Here is a 22651-nt window from a genome sequence, read left to right on the forward strand (position 1 = left end):
CCATAAGTTGTGATCCTTTTTCAAGTAAGCTCTAATTCCTGCAATCAGAGAACGATTAACGCGCTCTGATGCGTTTGATTGTGGCGAGTAATATGCTGTGTAAATATGTGAAATGCCGTAGCTTGTCAAGAAAGCGTTAAAATCATTAGCTTTAAATTGACTTCCGTTGTCACTTACGAGCGTTTCCGGTACACCAAATACGTGAAAAATGTGTTTTTCAAGAAAATCAAGGATAGATGACGAAGTAAACTTCCTTAGTGGACATAAAAAATGGAATTTCGTCAGGTGATCCAGGACGATAAGCAAACCAATACTACCATTCTTACTTCTGGGATACGGACCTAAAATATCTACATACAATCTTTGAAAAGGACGTACTGAGGTCGCTTGTTTTCCCATAGGAGGCTTCATAATGAAATTCGGAGCCTTGGTAGTCTTACAAATTTCACAGGATTGTATGTATAATCGAACGTCTCGTAATAAACCTGGCCAATAAAAGTTTCGCCGAATAATCTCCAAAGTTTTCACTATTCCACCATGGGATGAAATAGGACAATCGTGAGCTCTGGAAATTACTGAGTTTCGGAGACCTTTTGGTATCCATAACTTCCAGGCACTCTTCTCTTGGTCAGTATCGCCTGAATAATGTTCAGTTCGTATATATACGTACCCATCCATGATTCTAATATCAGGAAATTTTTCCAATTTTTCATTAACACGACTTTTCAATTCGGTATAGTCATCATCATTAAAATGTGGCGAGTCAAGATCCACTTCCGGTTCAATTAGCTCAATGTCATTAATTTCGTCACAAGGAATACGGGAGAGCGCATCTGGCACAGTGTTCTCTTTGCCTTTCCTGTGGCTCACACTAAATCGGTAAGATTGGAGTTGCAGTACCCATCTGGCCAATCTTCCAGTTAAATTTGGTTGTTTCATGAGCCAAACCAAGCTAGAATGGTCAGTGACAACCTCGAAGTCCTGCATCTCTATATAGCATCTAAAACGCTTAATAGCTTCAATTGCAGCGAGACATTCACGTTCAGTAACGCTGTAATTCCGCTGTGCGGAATTCAGCTTCCTGCTCATGAATGCTACAGGACGTTCTTGGTTGTCACTGTCCAGTTGAACTAAGACAGCTCCAATTCCATAATCACTGGCATCACAGTGAATATAGAACTTTTTCGAAAAGTCTGGATTTGCCAGAACCGGGGTTGTTGTAAGAAGATCTTTGACACGCTCAAAAGCTCTTTGAGCTTCAGGCGTCCACACAAACCGTTTCTTCGTCGAAAGAACCTCTGTAATTGGAAAAACTTCTGAAGAAAAATTTTCGATAAATCTACGATACCAGCCAGCCAATCCAAGAAAACCTCTCACTTGTTTGAGATTCTTTGGAACTGGCCAGTCTCGTATCGCCTTTACCTTTTCTGGATCGGTGGTGATTCCGCCGTCTCCAATCACGTACCCTAGGTAATTAACCCTAGTCACACAAAATTTGCTCTTACCGATATTGAGAGTAACATTTGCTTTCCTAAACTGAGATGCGATGCGAATCAAAACACCCATATGACTTTCAAAGTCCTCGGACACTATTATCAAATCGTCTAAATAACCAAATACGCAGTAACGAAGGTCAGCTGGAATAATTTCATCGACTAGCCGACACATCGTTTGGGGCGCGTTACAAAGCCCAAATGGCATTACGACGAATTGATAAAGTGGCCGGCCTGGGACAGTAAAAGCCGTAAGGGGTTTTGACTCGTCATCAAGTGCCACTTGCCAATAAGCATCCTTCAAATCCAGTTTGGAAATTAAGTTTGCTTTAGGCAATCTTGCAAATATTCCCTCAATAGACGGAAGCGGATATGCATCCTTTTTGGTGACTAGGTTTAATTTCCTAGCGTCCAAACACAATCTGACTTTACCCGGTTTCAATACAAGCCTCATCGGTGAACTCCACGCAGATGAAGAAGGTTCAATCACACCAAGAGATAGCATTTTATCTACTTCCTTGAAATAACTTTCTCCACTGCGGGTGACACGGGATAAAATCTTTGTTTGATTGGACTTGCATCCCCCACGTTGATTGAGTGTTTAATCAACGGAGTTCGTCCCAATCCTTGTAACTCAAAATCCGGAAATAATTTTATCACCATATCCAGCTGTTGCTGTTGAGCATCAGAAAGTGGATATTTGGTATTATCAGGGTCATTACCCTGATCATCCTCATTTGATATTTTTTGATGTTCATCAAGTTCGAGTAAATGATCCGGGTTTTCGCTAGCAATCATATCAACACAATTAATCATATCATTGAGTAAGCCAAAAGCCTTAAAAAAGTCTATTCCCAAAATTAACTTTTGCGAAATAGAAGGAATTATGAATAATTTAATATTTCTCTTGCGGTCCTTGAATGTAATTTCGACATCCAACCATCCATTGACTTTTAAGGGTGTGTTGTCTGCAGTTTTTACAAGAGAGTTACATTTTGTAAAATTCTGGTATTTTTGGAATTCATAATTTGCAAGATCTGAGCCTATACAGCTGATGCTGGCCCCAGTATCTAAAAGTCCAAATTCCACAAATTGTAAAAATGAAACTTTAGCATAATACCGTTTATCTTTTGGGTTGGTTACTATAGCAGAGATTAAGAAACGTCTGCATAGTTTTCGTAATTTCCAATATCTACGAAGTCGCAGAGTCGAACGTTTCGGTTTTCTCGTGGATATGAGTGAAATAGATTCTATGCCGAAAATCTGATTACGTTTTTCCATATACTTTTGCCATCTGACGTGATAAGGCAATACAGGGTAAAGAATTCTTTCATGTTTATTTTCAGAGTATAAGTCTATTTCCTCAGGTCTTTTTAGAATGGTTTTAGAATCTGTCAAATTATCTACTTCAGGAAAAATGTAAGTCTGGGTGCTATTATCTGAAAATTTTGGTTGAAAATTAACATACTTTACGGTTCCACTTTGGGAACATTGTTCCGAAAGTTTTTTGACGACTGGGCCTTTTTTGTTAAACAGTATGAACATTGCGGTTTATAAACATTCTTGGCTCCGCAGCCGTAACAAAAAACATTTCTTTCCTGGAGGCAATCCTCCCAATGGTGGTCTACTTCACCACAATTCCAACATTGGCCATTTGTGGGTAAGTTTCCTACTGCATGAATGACATCATCACAATCCGGTTGATCGTTATTGGAAAAATTTTCCTGAACACCAAGTTCAGCAATTTGCCTTCGATGATGTGCAATGGGATTATTTCTGCTAAATAGATTGCGTCTGACATACTCGTCACTGAGAAAGTTTTCCCTCTTTTGCACTAATTTCCTCAAATGGGATACAGAATTGACAGGTGTATATAATAAATCTTGCCGAATTTCCGGGCGAAGATTTCTAACGACTATTTCAACGAGCTCTGTCTCAGCCATAGGTGAACTTAAACGGTCGACAATTGTGGAAATTGATTCGAAAAATACGTCGAAAGTTTCACCAGGTCGCTGTTTTCGATTCCTCAATTCTTCACGTATATCGAATGAGGTTTTGAAATCCTTATATTGGGAACGAATTGCATCGCAAAAATCTTCCCATTCTATTGACAAAACTTGTTTCCGGTATCGCCAATACCAGTTTTTGGCTTTACCAGCTAAAAGGATTTGTAAATGTTTACATATCAAAGAAAAATCGCCATTAAAGTTATCCATAGTTAAAGCCTCTAATCGATATAAAAATTCTTCGACAGTTAATCCAGTCGGAGAGCCATCGAACGTTAAATGCCAACTATGTATGACAGCACTAATTTTATCGGTCGAATATGACGACGAAGAAGGTGTAGATAAATGGGAAACCCCATTAGAACCACCAGGATTCGATGTCCTTACAAATGAAACATTATCCTGTTGAGGGCATACATCCCTTCTGACAGGAGTTGTATTGACATTTTCCGTATCTTGATGTGAATTTCGTATGGGTTGTGAACCAATATTTAAAGATCCTAATATTCGAGTCAAATTCTGCTCTATCATCTTATTAATGTGATCATAGTCTACACTTATAGGATTTGAAGGAATATTTTGAGATGGTATTTGAGAAGTATTTTTAACAGGCGTGTTCTGAGTATCTTGTGTTGGAAAATTATATGAATTATTTGGGTCCTGATAAAAAACTCTAGCACTACTTCGCGTATTATAATGCATACCTTTGCTTCCCCGAGGTTTACCTCTCCCGAAGGATTTACCAACATTTTGATATGTACCAGAAGTGTTAGGAACATCGACAATAGATTCTGTAAGAAAAATGTATTTCTTGAGCGCTACGAGCTCACAAGCCTTTTTACAAACGGGACATTCTGCCGAATTTGCCAAAGAAGTCTCGATACAGGGACGATGGAAAACATGTGAACATTCGTTCAAAATCAAACAGTCTTGCCCCTCTTTCATTAATTCTCCGCAAATAGGACAATTAAAATTATTTTCAGAGCCACCGACAGCACCAGAATCCTGTGAAGGATTACCGCGAGTAGGTGTGCGATTAACCGACATCGTACACAATTAATATTTTATGTGTTGAAAACAAAATCTCCAAAATTTCACAACAAAATTTCAAAACTATACGTTTTGATTAACTTTTCGAAAATATTCGAAATTCGAAAATAATAAAAAAATTATATTACAAAAACAAATTTATGCATTTAAATTGAGTTTCCTTCCAGATGATGGGATAAAGAAAATAGCAAAAAAAAAACTATATCAAGCCAATACTTTTCAACAAATCGGTCTATGGAACCTAAAACAATTGCATCATAAAACTAGCAAATAATTATCAAACCAGTAGAATCCTTTTTTTTTCTGAGGATACATCATAAGTAAAACGGACTAGAAAATGCAAGCAGCTAAATTCTAGTAATCCTGAAATACTTGGGTTACTGATAACTAAGACAAATATAGTAATCTTAACGATACTGAAATTAAACTTTGACAAAAATCTGAAATCCCCATTTCGGTCAATAAACAACAAAACAAAATTACAACTTTCTAAATGGTTAGCCTATTCGAACCTGAAACCTCAAATAGCTAAAAGAATCCTATGAAGCGTTATAAGATATTTTGAAGTAAATATTACGAAAAGAAGACAACATAATAATGTCAATTTTTTGAAATCTACTCTACTTGAAAAAAAAAAAAACAAAAATCAAAGGGTTTTGAGCCGAGAAGAATACAGGACTCTTTCCAGGCCCCACGTTGGGCGCCAATTATTGTAATGACACTTTGCAGTGTTATAAAACATTTTTAGGAAAAATGTCCTTTTTTGAGAATCCTGTCAGGAAACTCATTTTTGACAAACACCAAAAGCTAGGACTACGGGAGTCATCACAAAGGCTAGCTAGGCAGTCGGTTGGGGGGTTCTCGTCCTTCCTCAATGTTTGCCTGTTCAAACATTCCAATAATAAATTTTAAGACTCCCTATTTTTTAAATAGACTAAAAAATAATTAAAAGAAGAAAAATGGTCCGTGTTACTAAATTGTAACAAAAACAAAATACCCCAATAAATTTAGTAACAAATGAGAAAATTTACAACAATTGGTATTGGCTTAATAACTTTAAACAATGGCGGATCCTAGATGTTTTTAGGATCTCCATGCATAATTTCCCCACCCTTCCTGAGTTTTACGTGCATGTACATTTTGTAAAACCCCCATGTTAAAATCTAAAACAAAATAACTATTTTATCATCACCATCATCTGTATAGGAAAACTCAAAAATTAAGTTTAGAACTCCATATTTTCAAATATATACAATTTTGTTTATTTCAAATCATAATTATTAAATATAAATTTAAATCTAAATAACAGAGAAATAAAAAAAATATGTGGCAAAACTTCAAAATATAATACTTAAATGTTCAATTGGTTTTAAACCGTTAGATTTACGAACAGATGCAAAAAAAATCAAATAAAGAAAATGATATCTTAGAAGGGAAAATAATTAAAGCCAGAAAAAATTGAATTAAAAATTTTAAATTTCTTGCATATTATTAAATAATCTCGTATTGTGATTATTTCATTGAAACGATTAACATTTATTCTGTCATTATGTGTTTTCCTTAATAATTAGTGTATCAAATACATGTCCCTAGATTTAGTAGGGTGAACACTGCCAGTATGCATGTGCGACAACAAAATCATTGAACACCGGTACAAAACTCCACGAAAAGAAATATGCAAAAAAATTACAACACTTTCACCAAGCCTAGCTCTCTAAATTTTCTAATCTTCTTTTACACTTTACACAGGTGGAAAGAATTTACAAAAAACAATTCACTTACCCCAGAACATCTGCTGTCGATTGAAGAGGCCTTTTCAACGTCGTTTGATGCTGGGCTGCTTAACTTTTTTGCTGTGGAGCCAAGATTAATGAAAAAATAGTGTTTATCATACAAGATCACTAATAATTAATCTGGCTACTATTAGGGCTTTAATCACTTTACTTCGTTATGTTATTCAATATATGTTTTTTTCTTTTTTTTTTTTTACACAATTTTACTCACATTTTGCATTTTCTAGTTTAAAAAAATTTAATTCATTTAAATTTGTGTATAATATTTTCTTAATAAATTTTCCTGGACACTTCAGATATTTCAACATGATCAATTTGCACTTTCTCCATTTTGTTTTAAACTTTGTTGTTTTTATGTTTTTTTTTTTTTCAATTTACAAATTATCAATCTTTCTTCCTTACTCTTCAAAGTCAAACCAAGACTGTAATGCCAAAACAAAAATGGAGATCATCAAAAGTGAAATGGACCATGTTCTTTCTGTCATTCTATCAATTTTTGCTTTACATATACTATTTGTTGTTGTTATTTTCGATAATGTTGCAATTTCTAAGAGGTGTAAATCAATGCAAAGATATCAAATGGTATCAAACATGTTACAACGAATTATATTCCATATAAATGTGCATTATGATTGCAGCATGTTTGATCAATTGCAACATGGATATTAGGGTTTTACATTTTTAGTTTATGATTATGGAGATTAAGCAAAATTTTAATTAAGAAATTTTAGCATAGTTAGGAGGCTTAGCTCAAAATTTATGACAAAAATACTAATAAAATTGCCCTTCTCAATACTAGTTAATTATGTAGGATATAAAATTTATACTTATGCTGCAATGGCCTATATGGTAACGCAGGAAATTTAGCGGGATTCTGGCAAAATCGCAAAAAAAAATATTTTCAGTTGATGGAAATCAATTTAAGCCGGGAATTTCAGCAAATTTATATCGAAATTTAGAAGCAGAAGCTCGTTCACTTTTCTTGATGTAAATTTGCAATGATGTAAATGCCTTCGTTGGATGTTTTTGGTGTATATTTCGGGTTGTTTTCACCACGTGTTGCAGTACATGTATCTTTCTCCCCCAATGTTATGAGGATTTCCCAACAAGAATCACAAGGTAGTTATGTCCTCATCCAATATGGACTAATCCAAAGCAAAAATCCTTCGGACAGAATCCGTCCAGAAATTTGGATGAAGTATTTCTAAAAATTATTTTTCTTATTAGGAAAATTTCATTCATACTTTCTTTTCTACTAAGCTTTACCTGTGATTTTATTATTCCCAGTCACTGCTGATAATTGCTTAATAAATTTCAATTGACTTATGATCTCGAGTTGTCTCCAAAAAAATTAATTTAAAATTTATTTGAAAAATATTTCTAAACTTCACGATTTGTCTTCGATGCGTTCGCTTCAGAATGTGAAAGAAAAAGGAAGTTTATTGAAATTAAACGAAGCAAGAAACCTATCAAGAGCGTAACTAGAAGGAGAGGCGTATATTTAACTGTCAAATTAATTGGAATATTCCATCGATAATTTAAGCTATCGATTATGCATTCAATCTAATCAAAAGGGTTGAAATAAATGATGCCAAAACCAATTCAAAACAATTTTATTTCCATAAGCCAGTTTACCAAAGCCAAAATTTTTTTGTGGATTTTTGAGAAATAAATATGAATTTTATGTATTATTAATTTATTTTGGATATTTCGGTGAAAACATTTATCATGAAGGTCACGTCAAAAAAAGTTCATTACAAGTTCATTAACTAGAATAAGGCATGGAATTTTACTAATACTGTTTTCTTCGCTGGGTATAAGAATTTACTAATGAACAAGAAAATTTTATTCACTGATAACAAAGTATTCGTAAAAATAAACAAAATATGAACTAAAACCAAGTTTCCTCAAATTTAGTAAAATTTCTTATAAAATGACAATTCTGACTTCCTTTATTATAGAAAGCTTATCATACATACGAATAACACTTGGCATAGAAAAATATTTTAGTTCATTCGTACTAAGAAGTATTCAATCCTTTTAAAACTTAAGGAGACACACTTGTTAGAATATAGGAAATTTTCCTATATTTCTTTTATCTACCTGTAATCTATAACTGTCATCGATGTAATCGGTATGTTTGCGCGTGGGTTGGTTTTTTAGTTGGAATCGCGTTGTTATGGTATACGGAGGGATTGTTAAAAAATAATATAGTAAAATAAATAAAATATATAAAATATTTGTTATTTTAAATTAGTGAGAAAAAACTATGTTCGTGATGGTGTATGAACAAAGAAAACAGAATAAAAACCCCTTCATTCGTCTTCATTTTGGAATCTTCAATTAACAAGTAACATTCAGTGACACTAACCTTTTGTGAAAAAATTGGTTTATGATTTTTTTTATTTGTAGGTATTGAAATTGTAAAAGGAGGACAAACTCGTTACGCAGCAACTTATTAAAAGTGAAATGTACAAGAAGAAGGAAAAATGCGGTTTACAGTTGATGACATTACATGGAAATTGAAAATAGTGGAATAATAAACTAATATTTCAAGGCCAGTCGATGCTGTTGATTTCAAATAAGTATACTTAATATATTTATAAAACGTGTATTTTATAGAAAAAAAATTGCTTATATAAATAAATAAAATTGTATTTAAAAACGAAGGTAAGCAGTTCTAAGTTTGAAGTAAAAAGGTTTACCGCAAATATGTAAGATTTGTCCCAATGAATGAAAAAATTTCAATAAAATCATTCCATATATGAATTCAATTCAGTTAAATTTTTTCATTCTGTAGTATAGTGGTACATAAATATAGGAAAAAGTTAACTAATATATGGAATGCATTCTACCTAATTTAAACGAAATTCACATCGTTCAAAAAAATAAAAATTTCTTTGGCGCTATACGAAGTTCAACTTTCTTCACAATTTGTTCATTTTAACTTAAAGAATGGGTCACTTTTTTCTGGGTGTAAGAACTTTATAAGCAAAGACCTACCTCATGCCATCTTTATTATATGGCTGTGAATTGTTCTCCCATTGTGACAGTGTCAGTATGCGGAAACTTAATGTATTGTTTTATAATAACATAACTAGTTATGTCTATGGTATCCGACGATTTGATCATATTTCCAGGTACAGTACTCGTCTATATGGGTTGACACTAGGTTAAGTTAGGTTAGGTTAGGTGGCAGCCCGATGTATCAGGCTCACTTAGACTATTCAGTCCATTGTGATACCACATTGGGTTGATACTAGGTAACTTATATAATACAAGGGCACTCGTTTTATTACACAAGACAATAAACTTAAAGTTACCAATATACCTATTTGAGAGGTTACTTTTTGCCAGGTCCAACAGGGGAAAAAGATTATTCATATAAGTTATCGAACGTTGGTATCAGAATGGCACTATCACATATGGGTCATACGTCTCTGGAATAGACTGCCAAACAAACTGCAAATTAGCACCAACTCTTTCAGTTTCAAAAGACTGATTACAGAATATTTTCAGAATAATTGAAGTTAAAAATATGTGTTTTGATTTACTATAATTTTCTTATTGTTAATTTTTTTAATTATTTATTTCTTTTTTTATATTTTATTTTTATCTTTTTATTTTTCTCATAATGTTAATATATCACAAATATATTTTTCTTATTTGCCACTTCTGTTCTCTCCCTTTGTTAAATAGCTTTTACTTTACTTTAATTGTATTTATTTTAAAACTATTACGATAATCAAATGTATTATTCAAATTAATAATCCTATACTAGAATTATAAGATTTTAATCTTGTTGTATTGAATTTAATAAAGAAATGAAATACGGCCAACAGTTCGGCCGGGACGAATTTTTTGTATTCTCTACCTCCAGCAATGTTTGCTTTTTTGATATCCGATTTTTTGTTATCTGGTGGACATCGATGCAGCTGCAGAGTGTGATATTCTAATGCCAATAAGATGGTAATGGAAGTATGGTTTAGATTAACGTATAATCGTTCCACTACCTTTGTCATTGTCCTGCCTTTACTTGTTAAAGAGTTAACCATATTGATGAAAAGGTGATAAAGTATTGCATTAGATGTGCAGAGTTGCTGGAATAAAAGGAGTGTACGATGGAAAGAAGAAGTTAGAGCGCACAGCAAGTCGAATACTGGCTTATGTTAGATGTATGTCAGCCGACAACCTGCACCTCCTTTGTATGCTTGATCTCACAGATCAGATATCAGATTAGATATTATTAGATAAGGACCAAATTGGAGATTTGACTAGATCCAATTCCAGATTAAATCTGGATACGAATTGAACCATTGGTTCAATTAATTCGTATCAATTAATTTCGTAATTGAAACAAAAAGATATTTTTTCTATGAACAGTTTGGATGTTAATTAATATGGTGCTCAAATTAGATATAACAAGTATAACATATACAGCAGTATGTTCGGTCGGGCCGAATCTTAAATACCCACCACCATGAATCAAATATAATAGTTTCCTTTGAAAATTTCAGGAGGGTTCGATGACAGATATTCTCTCAAGCAGATTAGTTCAACCGATACGCTTCCCGAAGATAAATTTAAAGATTTTACCTATGAAAACTAGATCAGATTATGGATTTATAAGAACAATTTTTGTTTGAGTTTTAGGTGAATCATAAACATCGCTTGTAAGTGTGCAAGAAAAAGAAGTTAGAGAGATTTAAAATCTAGAATCTGTAGATTTTCACCCCCATTATTTAAATGATTACGAGAAGTAACATCTGGAAATTTTACATTCAGTTTCAAGCAATTTTCATGATCAGTGCGCCTTCTATACCCTCCAGAAGTGAAATCGGTCTATACGTAGGCCTTACCAAATGGACCGATAAAAACTAAATCCGATACACGTTTTTGTGAGTCTAAAATACCAGTATATTTACAATTTCAGGCAAATCGGATAAAAACTACGCTTTCTAGGAGTTAGATCGGTCTATACGTGAGCTATACTAACATATTGACCGATTCTCATCATTTTCAACGTACCTCTTTATGGTCCTAAAATAATTCTTCATGCAAATAGGATAAAAATTACGGTTTCTATAAGCCCAAGAAGTAAAATATGGAGATTGGTCCATATAGGGGCTACATCAAAACATGGACCGATACTCACCAATTTCGGCACACCTTTTTATGGTCCTAAAATACCACTAGATTTTTAATTTGAGGCATATTGGATGAAAACTACGGTTTCTATAAGCGCAAGAAGTAAAATTGGGAGATCGGCTATACCAAAACATGGACCGATACTCACTATATTTGACACACCTCTTTATGGTCCTAAATAACCTCTGGTTTTCCAATTTCAGGCAAATTGGATAAAAACTACGGTTTCTATAAGCCCAAGAAGTAAAATCGGGAGATCGGTATATGTGGACCAATATGTGAGCCAAAAAATGGCCGATACTCACCGTTTTTGACACACCTCTTTATGGTTCTAAAATACCTCTAGATTTCCAATTTCAGGCAAATTGGATTCTAGTGATTCTAGAAGACCAAGAAGTAAAATCGGTAGATCGGTCTATATTTGGTACACCTCTTTATGGTCCTAAAATACCTATAGATTTCCAATTTTAGGTGAATTGGATAAAAACTAAGGTTTTTATTAGCCCAAGACCCAAAATCGGGAGGCCGGTTTATATGGGGACTATATCAAAACCTCTTCCCATTTTCGAACTTGGCCTGCAGACAAAAGACGAGTTTGTGCAAAATTTCAGCACGATTGCTTCGTTATTGAAGACTGTAGCGAGATTACAACAGACAGACAGCCAGAAAGACGCACAGAAAAAATTTCCGTAGTTAAACTAACGCTAAATTTAAATTATTTTTATTGGAAAAAAAATATTTGTTTGTAGTTCAATTTTATTGTTTTTATCGAAATTTTCCACAGCTTAATGAAATCTTACTTTTTTTAAGTATGTCTCAAAAATTTTATGAACTAAACGTGAGTATAAAGTTCAATGGCCATACACATAAGTTCAATATGAACTAAAACAAATGAAAATTTTCGTACGATTCCCAAAAATAGTAAGAATGAACTACTGTATGGTTAAAATGGTCATGATTAGGCGCCAATGATTTTCTTCTTAACTTTTAGTTAATTTTTTCTTCTATGAGATGATGTAATTTCGTGAACTGTAGTTAAAAAGTACAACAGGGCATTAAAATTTTCTGGTTTTAACAACGCTTTGTAGAAATCTCAAAATGTGGAGTAAAATTTAGTTCAATTTTCGTGCGTGGTAGATCATTCTTCTTATAAAACAGTTCACTTTTTTTTCGGTGCGGACCTGGTTATATCTTCTTAGAATTTCTCCCTGAGCAAGAATATATATAGTTTATATAGTCGGGAATCGATATTTCGATGTATTACAAACGAAACGACAAACTTATTTACCCCCGTCACCATTCTATGGTTGTGGATATAAAAATCACAGATTACGACGCAAAAAAAAAAATATTAATCCACTTAAAATTTTAATTGATTCAATTAGTCGATGTGATTTAGTTTTGTTGTCATTAAATATTTTTAATTGTTATTTTTTAAATTCAATTAAAATTCAATTATTCATTTTTTTTTGATTTCTTTGGTATATTTTTTAATCATTATATGAGTACATCTATTTTCCAAAACCAAGGTCAACAATACAAACCTTAGACCTATCTAAATAAGAAAGACATTAGGTTCTGTACTGGGTTGTTACAAGGAAAGAAAGAACATCTCAAAATTCAATTGTTTACAATGGAATTCACTTACCTTTGATAATTTCGTGTCCGATGGTACATTGGGTATTTTATCACGTAAACATGAGAATGCATTATTTATGCTCTGTGTACGTCGTCGCTCTTTTTTGTTCGCTGTATTCCTTTTCTTTACAACACGAACTGGTGGAGGAACAGAAATAGTATGGGATTTTGGTGAATCATTTGTAAACAAACTATCATGAAATTGGCTTTCCACATCTTAAAACAATAGAAAAATTACCACTTGGATTAAAATATACAAAATTGAAATGAAAATAATGATATTGGAAATTAATAGTCCAATCCAACTGAAAAACATTCCCATTTATACTTGGGGCATTACATACCTTCTAAATCGGACGAAGATGCTGGGCAATAACTAGGCGATCGATAATAATTGTTTGCATTTATGTTAGCTGTCAATGTACAAGTGGTTGTCGTCGCCGATGTGACAGGTTGACAACAGTCCTGTGGGGACTGTTGCTGATGAATATTATGATGATGAGAGTTATGATGTTTTGTATCGGCACAATAAGATGGTGTATTCCATGTATCTGCGTGATGACAAATGCAAATAACGGATTATGTATATACTCCTAAAAATATGTTTTTGAGAAATTAATTTTCTCTAAAATAGATTTAATATAGTGACTACATTCTCAGCAAAAAAATGGAAGTTGTTCCACAAATATTTCTTTTAAAGCGCATCCCAAAATACCCCATTAACTTTTTTCTACTTTCGATGCAGTCATTTTGGACAAGTACACAAAGATTTCTTTTAAATCGTATCCCGGGATCCCCTACCAATTTTTTCCACTTCCGATGCAGTCCTTTTAGACAAGTCTCGGAAAGTACGGAATTAGGCTCTTTTAAGTGAAAATTTAAGTTTTGGACAATTAAATTTCGCAAAAAAACAATAGAAAATCAATCAAAAAAAGTAAATTAAAATAATAAAAAATAAAAAAATATATGCCCTCTGGGATTTGCAATACCTTCTCAAAAGGTTACGATAATTTTTAATTTTTTGTTAATTTTTAATGGAAAAAATATATGCCACAAAAAAAAAACAAAATAAAATAAAAGTATAACATAAAAAAAATTAGAAAAATATTTTTGTAGAAAAAATATTTAATAAAAAATTGCCGCTGGTGAGATTTGAACCAGTGTTCTTTATTTTTCCATTCATAATAATAAAGAACATCTAAGGAAGTAGTTAGAACGTCATGCCGTGGTGTCACATTAGGTTGATATCACAAACATTTGAATATACATTTTGACGCATCGTATTCAATGGCGTTTGTGGCTGAGTGAGCTAATACGTTCTAGAAGCGATGAAGTTTTTCATTTTGTAAAAATTAAATAATTAGAAAATAAAAGTCTAATGGCCAGTTTCTCATCCTCCGATTAATTTTAACCGGTGGATAGACCTCCGGTTAGTAAAATTTTTGTATGGGATCAGCTGTTTTATCGACACGATAATTAATAACAAGACATTGAGAAACTGGCCCTAACAAAAATACTGATAAAAATAAAATAGTGAAATGGGAAAAAATTTGTTTTTTAGTTTTTTTTTAATTTCTTCATCCAAATTAACTTCCAAGGCACAACTTATAAAGCAATAAAATGGAGTACCTCCATCCTACGACAAGCCCATGTAAAATTCATTGGAGATGATTCACAAATTGGGTATCTAAACTACTTTTTTGGAAGCTCTTTTTTTTTGCTGGAATCGTAATAAAATTTGCATCAAAGATGTATAATTTAAGGAAAATTTACTTTACTTCTAGCACATACGGTGCAAATTCCGGCTAATCGTATGAAAATTTAAGGTTGGTAAAAATACTAGACCTTTTGGCAAAACAGACAAACCTAAACGCTCAAGAAGCCGAATCGGAAGATCGGTTTATATGTGAGTGCTATATCCGGTGTGACCTATCTTCGAGCGTGAAGTCTACTGACAGTGGCAGATATAAAGTGAAGCCTGTCAAACTTTGACACCTCGTGAGATGTTTGCTACACTGAGAGACGTTTGCTACACTGAAAAAATATTTAAGTGATATTAAAGATTACATAAACTAAATTTTAGAATGCCCAATTTACAAAATATTAAGGAAAATTTTCATTGAAAAAATGTCATTTTAATTAATATAAAGTTTATAATCATTGCTTCAAAAAATTTTTATTAAATATTATAAAGTTTATAATCATTAATTTAAATTTTTTTTATTAAATTTAGGACATCAATTTTGGAAATTTCTATCCCTCCGTTAAAGTCGTATGTTTTTGAACTAAGGTATTTTTTAATTTATTTGATTTAACTAAATATATTTAAGATAAAAACGCTTCAAATAAAGGCTAAGACTTATTTTGAGGATTTTGCATCTTTGGTATAAAGTTTTGTTTTTGGAATTAAGAAAAAAAAAATTACTTTGAAGTATCCGTTATAATTTGTATTGTTAAACCAGCATTTCTTTGTACGTGAATAGCTTTATTAATATCCTCGAAACTAGAATGGAAATTCGATAAATGAGATCTGTATCCTAATTTTAATTTTATTTATCCTAGAGTTAAGGCCAGATAGGTCGCTAAAAATGTCTCTTAAATAAGTCACATATTTGGCTCGGAATCAATACCAAAATCCCTAAGCGAACGTTGGATCAAATCTTTGGATCAAAGTAAACTGTATTTTGAGTGTTATGCACACAAAATTTTTTTCTGATTCAATCACGAAATTAATTGATCCAATTAATATTTAAATTGAAATGTCTTCAATCACAGAAATGATAGTACCAATTAAAAAATTATTTGAAAGTCAATTAAAAATTAATTGATCCAATTAAAAAATTAATTGATACTGTTAATTTTTGTGACTGATTTTTGTTTCAATTAAAAAATTTGTGGAATCAATAAATATTTGATTGAATATTTCTTAAAATTTAATTAAGACTTTAATTGGAAAAAACTTCGTGAATTTTTTTTTGTGTGTATTAACACATTAACCCCCATTTTTATGAAGCTCCGTTAGTGCTACGTGAGCTAACGAATTTTTAACCCGAACTATTGATATATCTGTCATCTTTTATATATCTATATTCCATATACCCGTTTGAAACGTAACTGCTGAAAATGTTTCAGTTACAGCTAACCGGAGAAAAGATATTTGTAATTTACTTTCTGTTAACTGACAGTTAAAGCCTAATGGAGCTACATGAAAATGGGCGTAAATGTAACCTCTTATAGGTGAAAACCTCCTAAATATGGGCAAAATTATGGCGACCGTGACACTCCACTTTTGAGAGGTTTATATCGTCTTAAAACGATATTTCGAACTGTTACAAATAGAATTTTATGGTGGTGGGTATTAAAATGGATCGATTCAGCCAATATTCTATGTTGTCTAACCTTCTAGAATAATCTACATTATTGGAAGTTGCACCACAATTATGGTCAAACCGTCGTTTTTATATCGCCGGGCAGTAGCTTTAGACCACGACTTCATTGTTCGATCACCCAGAAAAAAGGGGCTCTAATGCCAACCGAACTTTATTTTAGTTCTTGAAGATTAGTTGATTTTAGTTAAATTTTGCACAATATGAGTAAATGTTCCTTATTTGAATAATTTTTTGCTAACTTTAATGACGTGAACTATAAATAAGAAAAAAAGTTGTATACAAATATAGTGCACAATTTTACTAAAAAATAAAATAGTTCATATTTTCCTAAAATGGCAGAAGTTTGCTTAAATTGAGTTTATAAGTCTCTCAAATGAGTAAATTTTACTAAAATTGTACCTGTCTCGAACTTCGTACAGCGCTAAAGACATTTTAACAATTTTTAAATCCAACTTTTTCTTCCAACATATGAAATTTTCTTAAACAGCAGAAAAAAATTAATCATTTTTAAAAAAATTTCTTCAATTTGACAAAAAGTATTAACTTATTTGTAACATGTTGCAATTAGAAAACTATTTTAGTTAAATTTTTCTAAAATAAACCTACATTTTCTTCCACGGTGGGGTCACTTTTTTTGGGTGATAGAAAAACTGAACTGAAAAATCAAAATTGCCTAAAATTGTTTAACAAAAAAATATAAAAGGATTTTAAAATTTTGGTTTGGTCGGATTAGGACTCCAGCAAAATTTTAAGATTCCGACTCCAATCTCAATCTCACTATTTTACTAATTGAAGTCGCTATATTAATACCAACAGCCTGCAAATAAAATGGCATCGTAAATATGGTCAATATTGATTACTTATTTGATCTAACTTGGAAAATTTAATTCTTTCGGTGCAATAAAAATATGTACTGAAGACGATCGGTGTTGATCCAATTTTCGAATATGTTATGCACAAAAAAAGAGTCAGCCCGATTTATTTTAAGGCTCACTTTGACTATTAAGTGCATTGTGCTAATGCCCAAAAAAATTTTTACAATTAATTTCTTGAGTATTTAGAAGACGCAGTCAACATCCAATTTTAGTTTTTTAGAGCCGTAAATTAATATGTTCCAAAGGGGCGATTTCGCTCTTCAAATTGTACTATATGATGATCTGGAAATAATTTGAGGATGCAGCTGCGGATTTTTAAATTTATATATTCAAGGTAGATAGGTGGTCAGCAAAACAAGAATTCTTCGGGGACACTTCCGATTGTCCACGCGGTAAAAACAAAAATACTCGGTAATAAATACCTCTTGAATAAGTCGCTGAGGCTAAGCACTTATAAGACCACCCAATGGAAAATAACATGCACAAAAAATTTTTTTCTGATTCAATCACGAAATTAATTGACCCATTAATTTTTTAATTGAAATGTCTTCAATCACAGAAATTATAGTATCAATTAAAAAATTAATTGAAAGTCAATTAAAAATTAATTGATACTCTTAATTTTTGTGACTGATTTTTGTTTCAATTAAAAAATTTGTTGAGTCAATTAAATATTGAATTGAATATTTTTTAAAACTCAATTAAGACTTTAATCGGAAAAAACTTCGTGAATTTTTTTGTGTGTATTAACACATTAACCCCCATTTTTATGAAGCTCCGTTAGTGCTACGTGAGCTAACGAATTTTTAACCCGAACTATTGACATATCTGTCATCTTTTATATATCTATATTCCATATACCCGTTTGAAACGTAACTGCTAAAGAGGTTTCAGTTACAATTAACCGGAGAAAAGATATTTGTAATTTACTTTCTGTCAACTGGCAGTTAAAGCCTAATGGAGCTACATGAAAATGGGCGTAAATGTAACCTCTTATAGGTAAAGACCTCCCAAATATGGGCAAAATTATGGCAGTTTTTATTTCCAGCGACGGTACACATCTCCAATTTTTTTATTTTGTGTCATTTTTTATTGAAAAACCAAATGTGAATTTTCTAATATTTCTTCCAAAGAAATTTATAGAGAAAATAGTCGAATAGATAGTCCCTGGAAAAAAACTTAAAAAATAATGTTTTTGGAACAATTTCCAATTTTTCACTGTTCGGTCAAAATTGTCATCAATGGGAAATATTTAAAAAAAAAAATCTGATATTTGATTTCATAATTGCTGTCAATAACACTTTATGCATATTAATTAATTTAATAAATTTATTTCAAATTCAAGTTACAAAAATATATACAGACGATGAAATATTTCTGACGTACGTTCCATTGTATTCATATCCATTATTCGATAACTTGTGTTGTTATAAAAAATGTTATCATTTTGATAAAACGGCGATGGATCACGGCATATTTGTGTTTCGTATTTAGACATTTTTAGACTATTATTATGCTTAATTTTCTTTTATTATATATATGGTAAAAAACTGTAATGTTGCACTGATATATTCTCCACTTCACTTTAATTTCTCATTATGTTCCCGCAATCCGTTGAACGTCTGTATTTGAACAAGTTTCGTTTCAATACTAAATTCTTGTTGCTCTGAAAGAATACGGCATAAACACGAAGATTCTACATTTGTTATTGTTACAATATTTTGAAAAGAACACACATACACGTATGCACACTCACAAAACATCAACAATAGTCTCCATTGTTTAACCCCCAATTGCCGTTGACCAATCGTATGAAGCTGTATAATATCTGATTTGTGATTGGTTGAAATCGCCATATTGCTTGATTGAATGCAAATGTATAGAGAAAAACTATAAGAAACTTGCAAAATGACAAAATCTACTATATACGGAATTAATCTACAAAAACAATTAATTAAATTAAAGGTGAGTATTAACATTTTCACGAATAAACAATAAATAATTTAAACGAAACAAGAAAGAAAATGTAGGTTTATATTTGAAAGTTTTTAGGGAAAAAATAACCAATTCCAACCATTCGTCACATCGCGCAAAAACTGGGTAAGCACTAGTGATTCTTGCAGTAATACCGGTAATCAAAAACTTACTAGTTGCAGTATTACATGGGATATAAAAATAATAACTTATCTATGTACACAGTCTCACATAAGTTTACATACCCTTGAGGTTTTTACCTTATAACTAAACAGGTTTCTTGTTGTTGTTTATAATCCGGACTAAAAAAATCTTCTTGAAAATTGACAGACACTTTGTTTTTCAAATTAATTTACAAAATCTAAAGCATATATATGCATATTTTATTATATTTTATTAATTAAAGAAAATACAATTTCTTAAACCGTATGTAAACTTGTGTAAGACTGTGTTATCTACACAGTATGTATTACTTTTATTAATACCAGTAATAAAAATTTTACTACCCGTAGTATTACCAAAGCTTTAAAAAACAATGACTTACCGTTATTTACAAAAGCAATTTAATATCTGAAATGTACCAATAAAAAGTATAAAAGGGAATTTTAAATTCCCTCCAATATGGATCACATATAATATATTCCTTTGAGAACACCTCGTCATAGCAGATTAAATGAAAATATGTGGCATTTCAGGTTGGTTTGAATAAACATACTCCTGTAAGGACATAGGTTCAAATGGTACAGTTCCCGAAGTTATAAAGGGTCGATGTTGAATGTGAACCACACCTAAACGCCAAATTTTTTTCCGAATTTTATTTGACATTTCTCTATTTCAGACTTATTCAATTGGAACCATGGAGAGATACACAATCCAACAACTTGTTAAATGGTTCCAAGAAATGGCAACAGTGGATGATCAATTTTCGAAGAAAATCTTCTTCAGTGATGAGGCACATTTTCACCTCATTGGATTCGTCAAAAAACAGAATTGCCGCATTTGGGCGAATGAGAATCCAAGAGTGATTGTGGAAAAACCAATGCACCCACAAAGAGTGACTGTTTGGTGCGGTTTATGCACTGTTAGAAAAATATGTTTTTCATATGTTCCGATATAAACAAAATGTGTTTCGGGCACGATTTTAAACCACAATATATTTAAGTGCGAACATGTAATTTTCCTAAACTAACACTAAATGTTTGGGACATCTATGTTAATATGTTAGAATATATTATGTTTGGGGCATGAATGTTTCATAAAAATCATATGTGTGAATACAAACATATATAAATTTACAAATTTCAACTAAACATACATATGTTGTGATATTTTATTCAAAGCGACAGAGAGAGTATAGAGAGAAATAGAGATGGAAACCGGGAGAGTTGACGAAAGATATCAATATAACACAGCAAAAGAGTCAAAAGAGAACAATTTCTGTGAAATCGCTTGTATGTTGTTTCGGAAAACTGTTTTATGATAAGGCCAAAAATTTGATATGTTTAAGTCTAAATATTATTTAATTTGAATAAAGAGAATATACATTCTGAACCAAGAGAATAGACATTTGAAAAACAAACAGCTTATGTTTTCACTTTGAGAGCAGCATTTTATGTATGTGTGGACATGTGTTTTGTTTATCATTTTGGCATTATTTTTTTCTTGGTTCGTTAAAAGAGATCAGGGGTCTTCATAAAAATAACGAAAGGGCACTATACTCTTTTTAGAGTTGGGACGGTAAAATGAAATAAGGAGGAAATAGTGAAAAATTACACAGTAAAATGTAAAAAAAACAAAGTTTAGTTTCTCTTTATTAAAAAGTAGTCCACGAGGAGTTGACGGACACCATCAAATATAAAAGCGGGCATAAAGTTCGACTTTTACAGCTAAAACAATTTAAAAAGTTTATTTTCTTTAAAATGAATTATTAAAGAAAAATAAAAGGAATTTTAGAGCGATGGTGTTAAATGCTAGTAAAAAACTGTTCACTCCTAAATAAATTTATGTTTATATTATAAAATTATGTATGTATGTTTATACTCGACTCCACGTTCTTCTTTTGTTAGTTTTTGAATTCCTTCCAAATTTTAAAGTTTTGTACAAAAACAGTTTTTTATTAAAGATTGTTATTTTTGCAATAAAAAATTATATTTTATCCAAAAATCATTCAATTTCGTTTATATCAAGCACTGTTACTGACTATAAATCTTTAATAACGCACATTTCGATGTTTCATTTAAAAAAATTAATATAGTATAAATATAAATGTGTAAATTAAAAAAAAAAAAAAATGTTCGGTCGGAGCAGGGATTGAACCCACGACCCTTTGCATGCAAGGCAGACATGCTAACCACTGCTCCACGTGGCAAACAAATGTATGTTTCTGTTAAATAATGTTATGTTTGCATGGGCTTGTGGGCGCTGCAAACTATGCTATATAAATGTAACTTAAAACGATAATTATCTACTGGTGACTATAACAGCTACGTAGCCCAGTGGATAGTGTGTTGGCTTACAAACTGTATGGTCCTCGGTTCGATTCTCCGTGCAGGCGAAAGGTAAAATTTAAAAAAATTATAAAAGTGAATAATTTCTTCAACATTATTTGTATTACAGAGAAAGGTGCCAATAACTAAAAAATTTCGTGGAAGTGAAAATTACGAGTATGTTAGGGAATGAGCACAATCGTGTTTGGGAAAAATTCTTCCAAGCATATAATATTTTTGGCTCAAAATGCTTCCAAACATATAATATGTTCACATAAAACAAACATATTAATGTTTCGGCAGTATGCAATTATATATGTGCTTCCTGCAAAATATGTTTGGAACATATGTTAAAGAAGCGATTTTTTTTGAGGGTGTGGGCTGGCGGCATCATCGGGCGTATTTTTTCCAAAATGAGGCCGCTCAGACAGTTACTGTGAATGGTGTTCGCTATCGTGAGATGATAACGAACTTTTTATGACCCGAATTGGAAGATATGGATGTGGACGATATGTGGTTTCAGCAGGACGGTGCCACTTGCCACACAGCTAACGAAACAATGGCTCTTTTGCGCAACAAATTTAATGGCCGTGTTATCTCACGTAATGGCGATGTCAAATGGCCGCCAAGATCATGGGATTTGATACCGTTGCACTTTTTTCTTTGGCGTTATTTGAAAGAAAAGGTGTACGTCGATAAGCCAGCAACAATTCAAGAGCTAAAGGATGAGATAATTCGACACATTAACGGCATAGAACCACCATTATGCCTCAGCGTCATCGAAAATTTGGACCATCGG

General features: G+C 32.0%; 1 protein-coding gene and 1 long non-coding RNA gene across 2 annotated transcripts in view; both read right to left on the reverse strand.

The window, feature by feature from the left end:
- Hand (heart- and neural crest derivatives-expressed protein) overlaps positions 1-19034 on the reverse strand; it is a 32953-nt gene extending 13919 nt beyond the window's left edge. Inside the window, exons 1-3 of the mRNA XM_075294083.1 lie at positions 18779-19034; positions 13473-13679; positions 13139-13344 (exon numbers count right to left, since the gene is read on the reverse strand). Coding sequence (XP_075150198.1) covers positions 13139-13344; positions 13473-13679; positions 18779-18890 — 525 coding nt within the window. The 5' untranslated portion in view covers positions 18891-19034. The remainder of the gene's footprint in view (positions 1-13138; positions 13345-13472; positions 13680-18778) is intronic.
- On the reverse strand, positions 6332-7693 carry LOC142227527 (uncharacterized). The gene is made up of 3 exons (XR_012719882.1): positions 7609-7693; positions 7170-7546; positions 6332-6402 (listed from the first exon to the last, which is right to left on the reverse strand). It is a non-coding gene; the product is annotated as an uncharacterized LOC142227527 (long non-coding RNA).
- Positions 19035-22651: the final 3617 nt, after the last annotated feature.

Source organism: Haematobia irritans, chromosome 2 (assembly GCF_050003625.1).
Source record: "Haematobia irritans isolate KBUSLIRL chromosome 2, ASM5000362v1, whole genome shotgun sequence".
NCBI lineage: Eukaryota > Metazoa > Arthropoda > Insecta > Diptera > Muscidae > Haematobia > Haematobia irritans.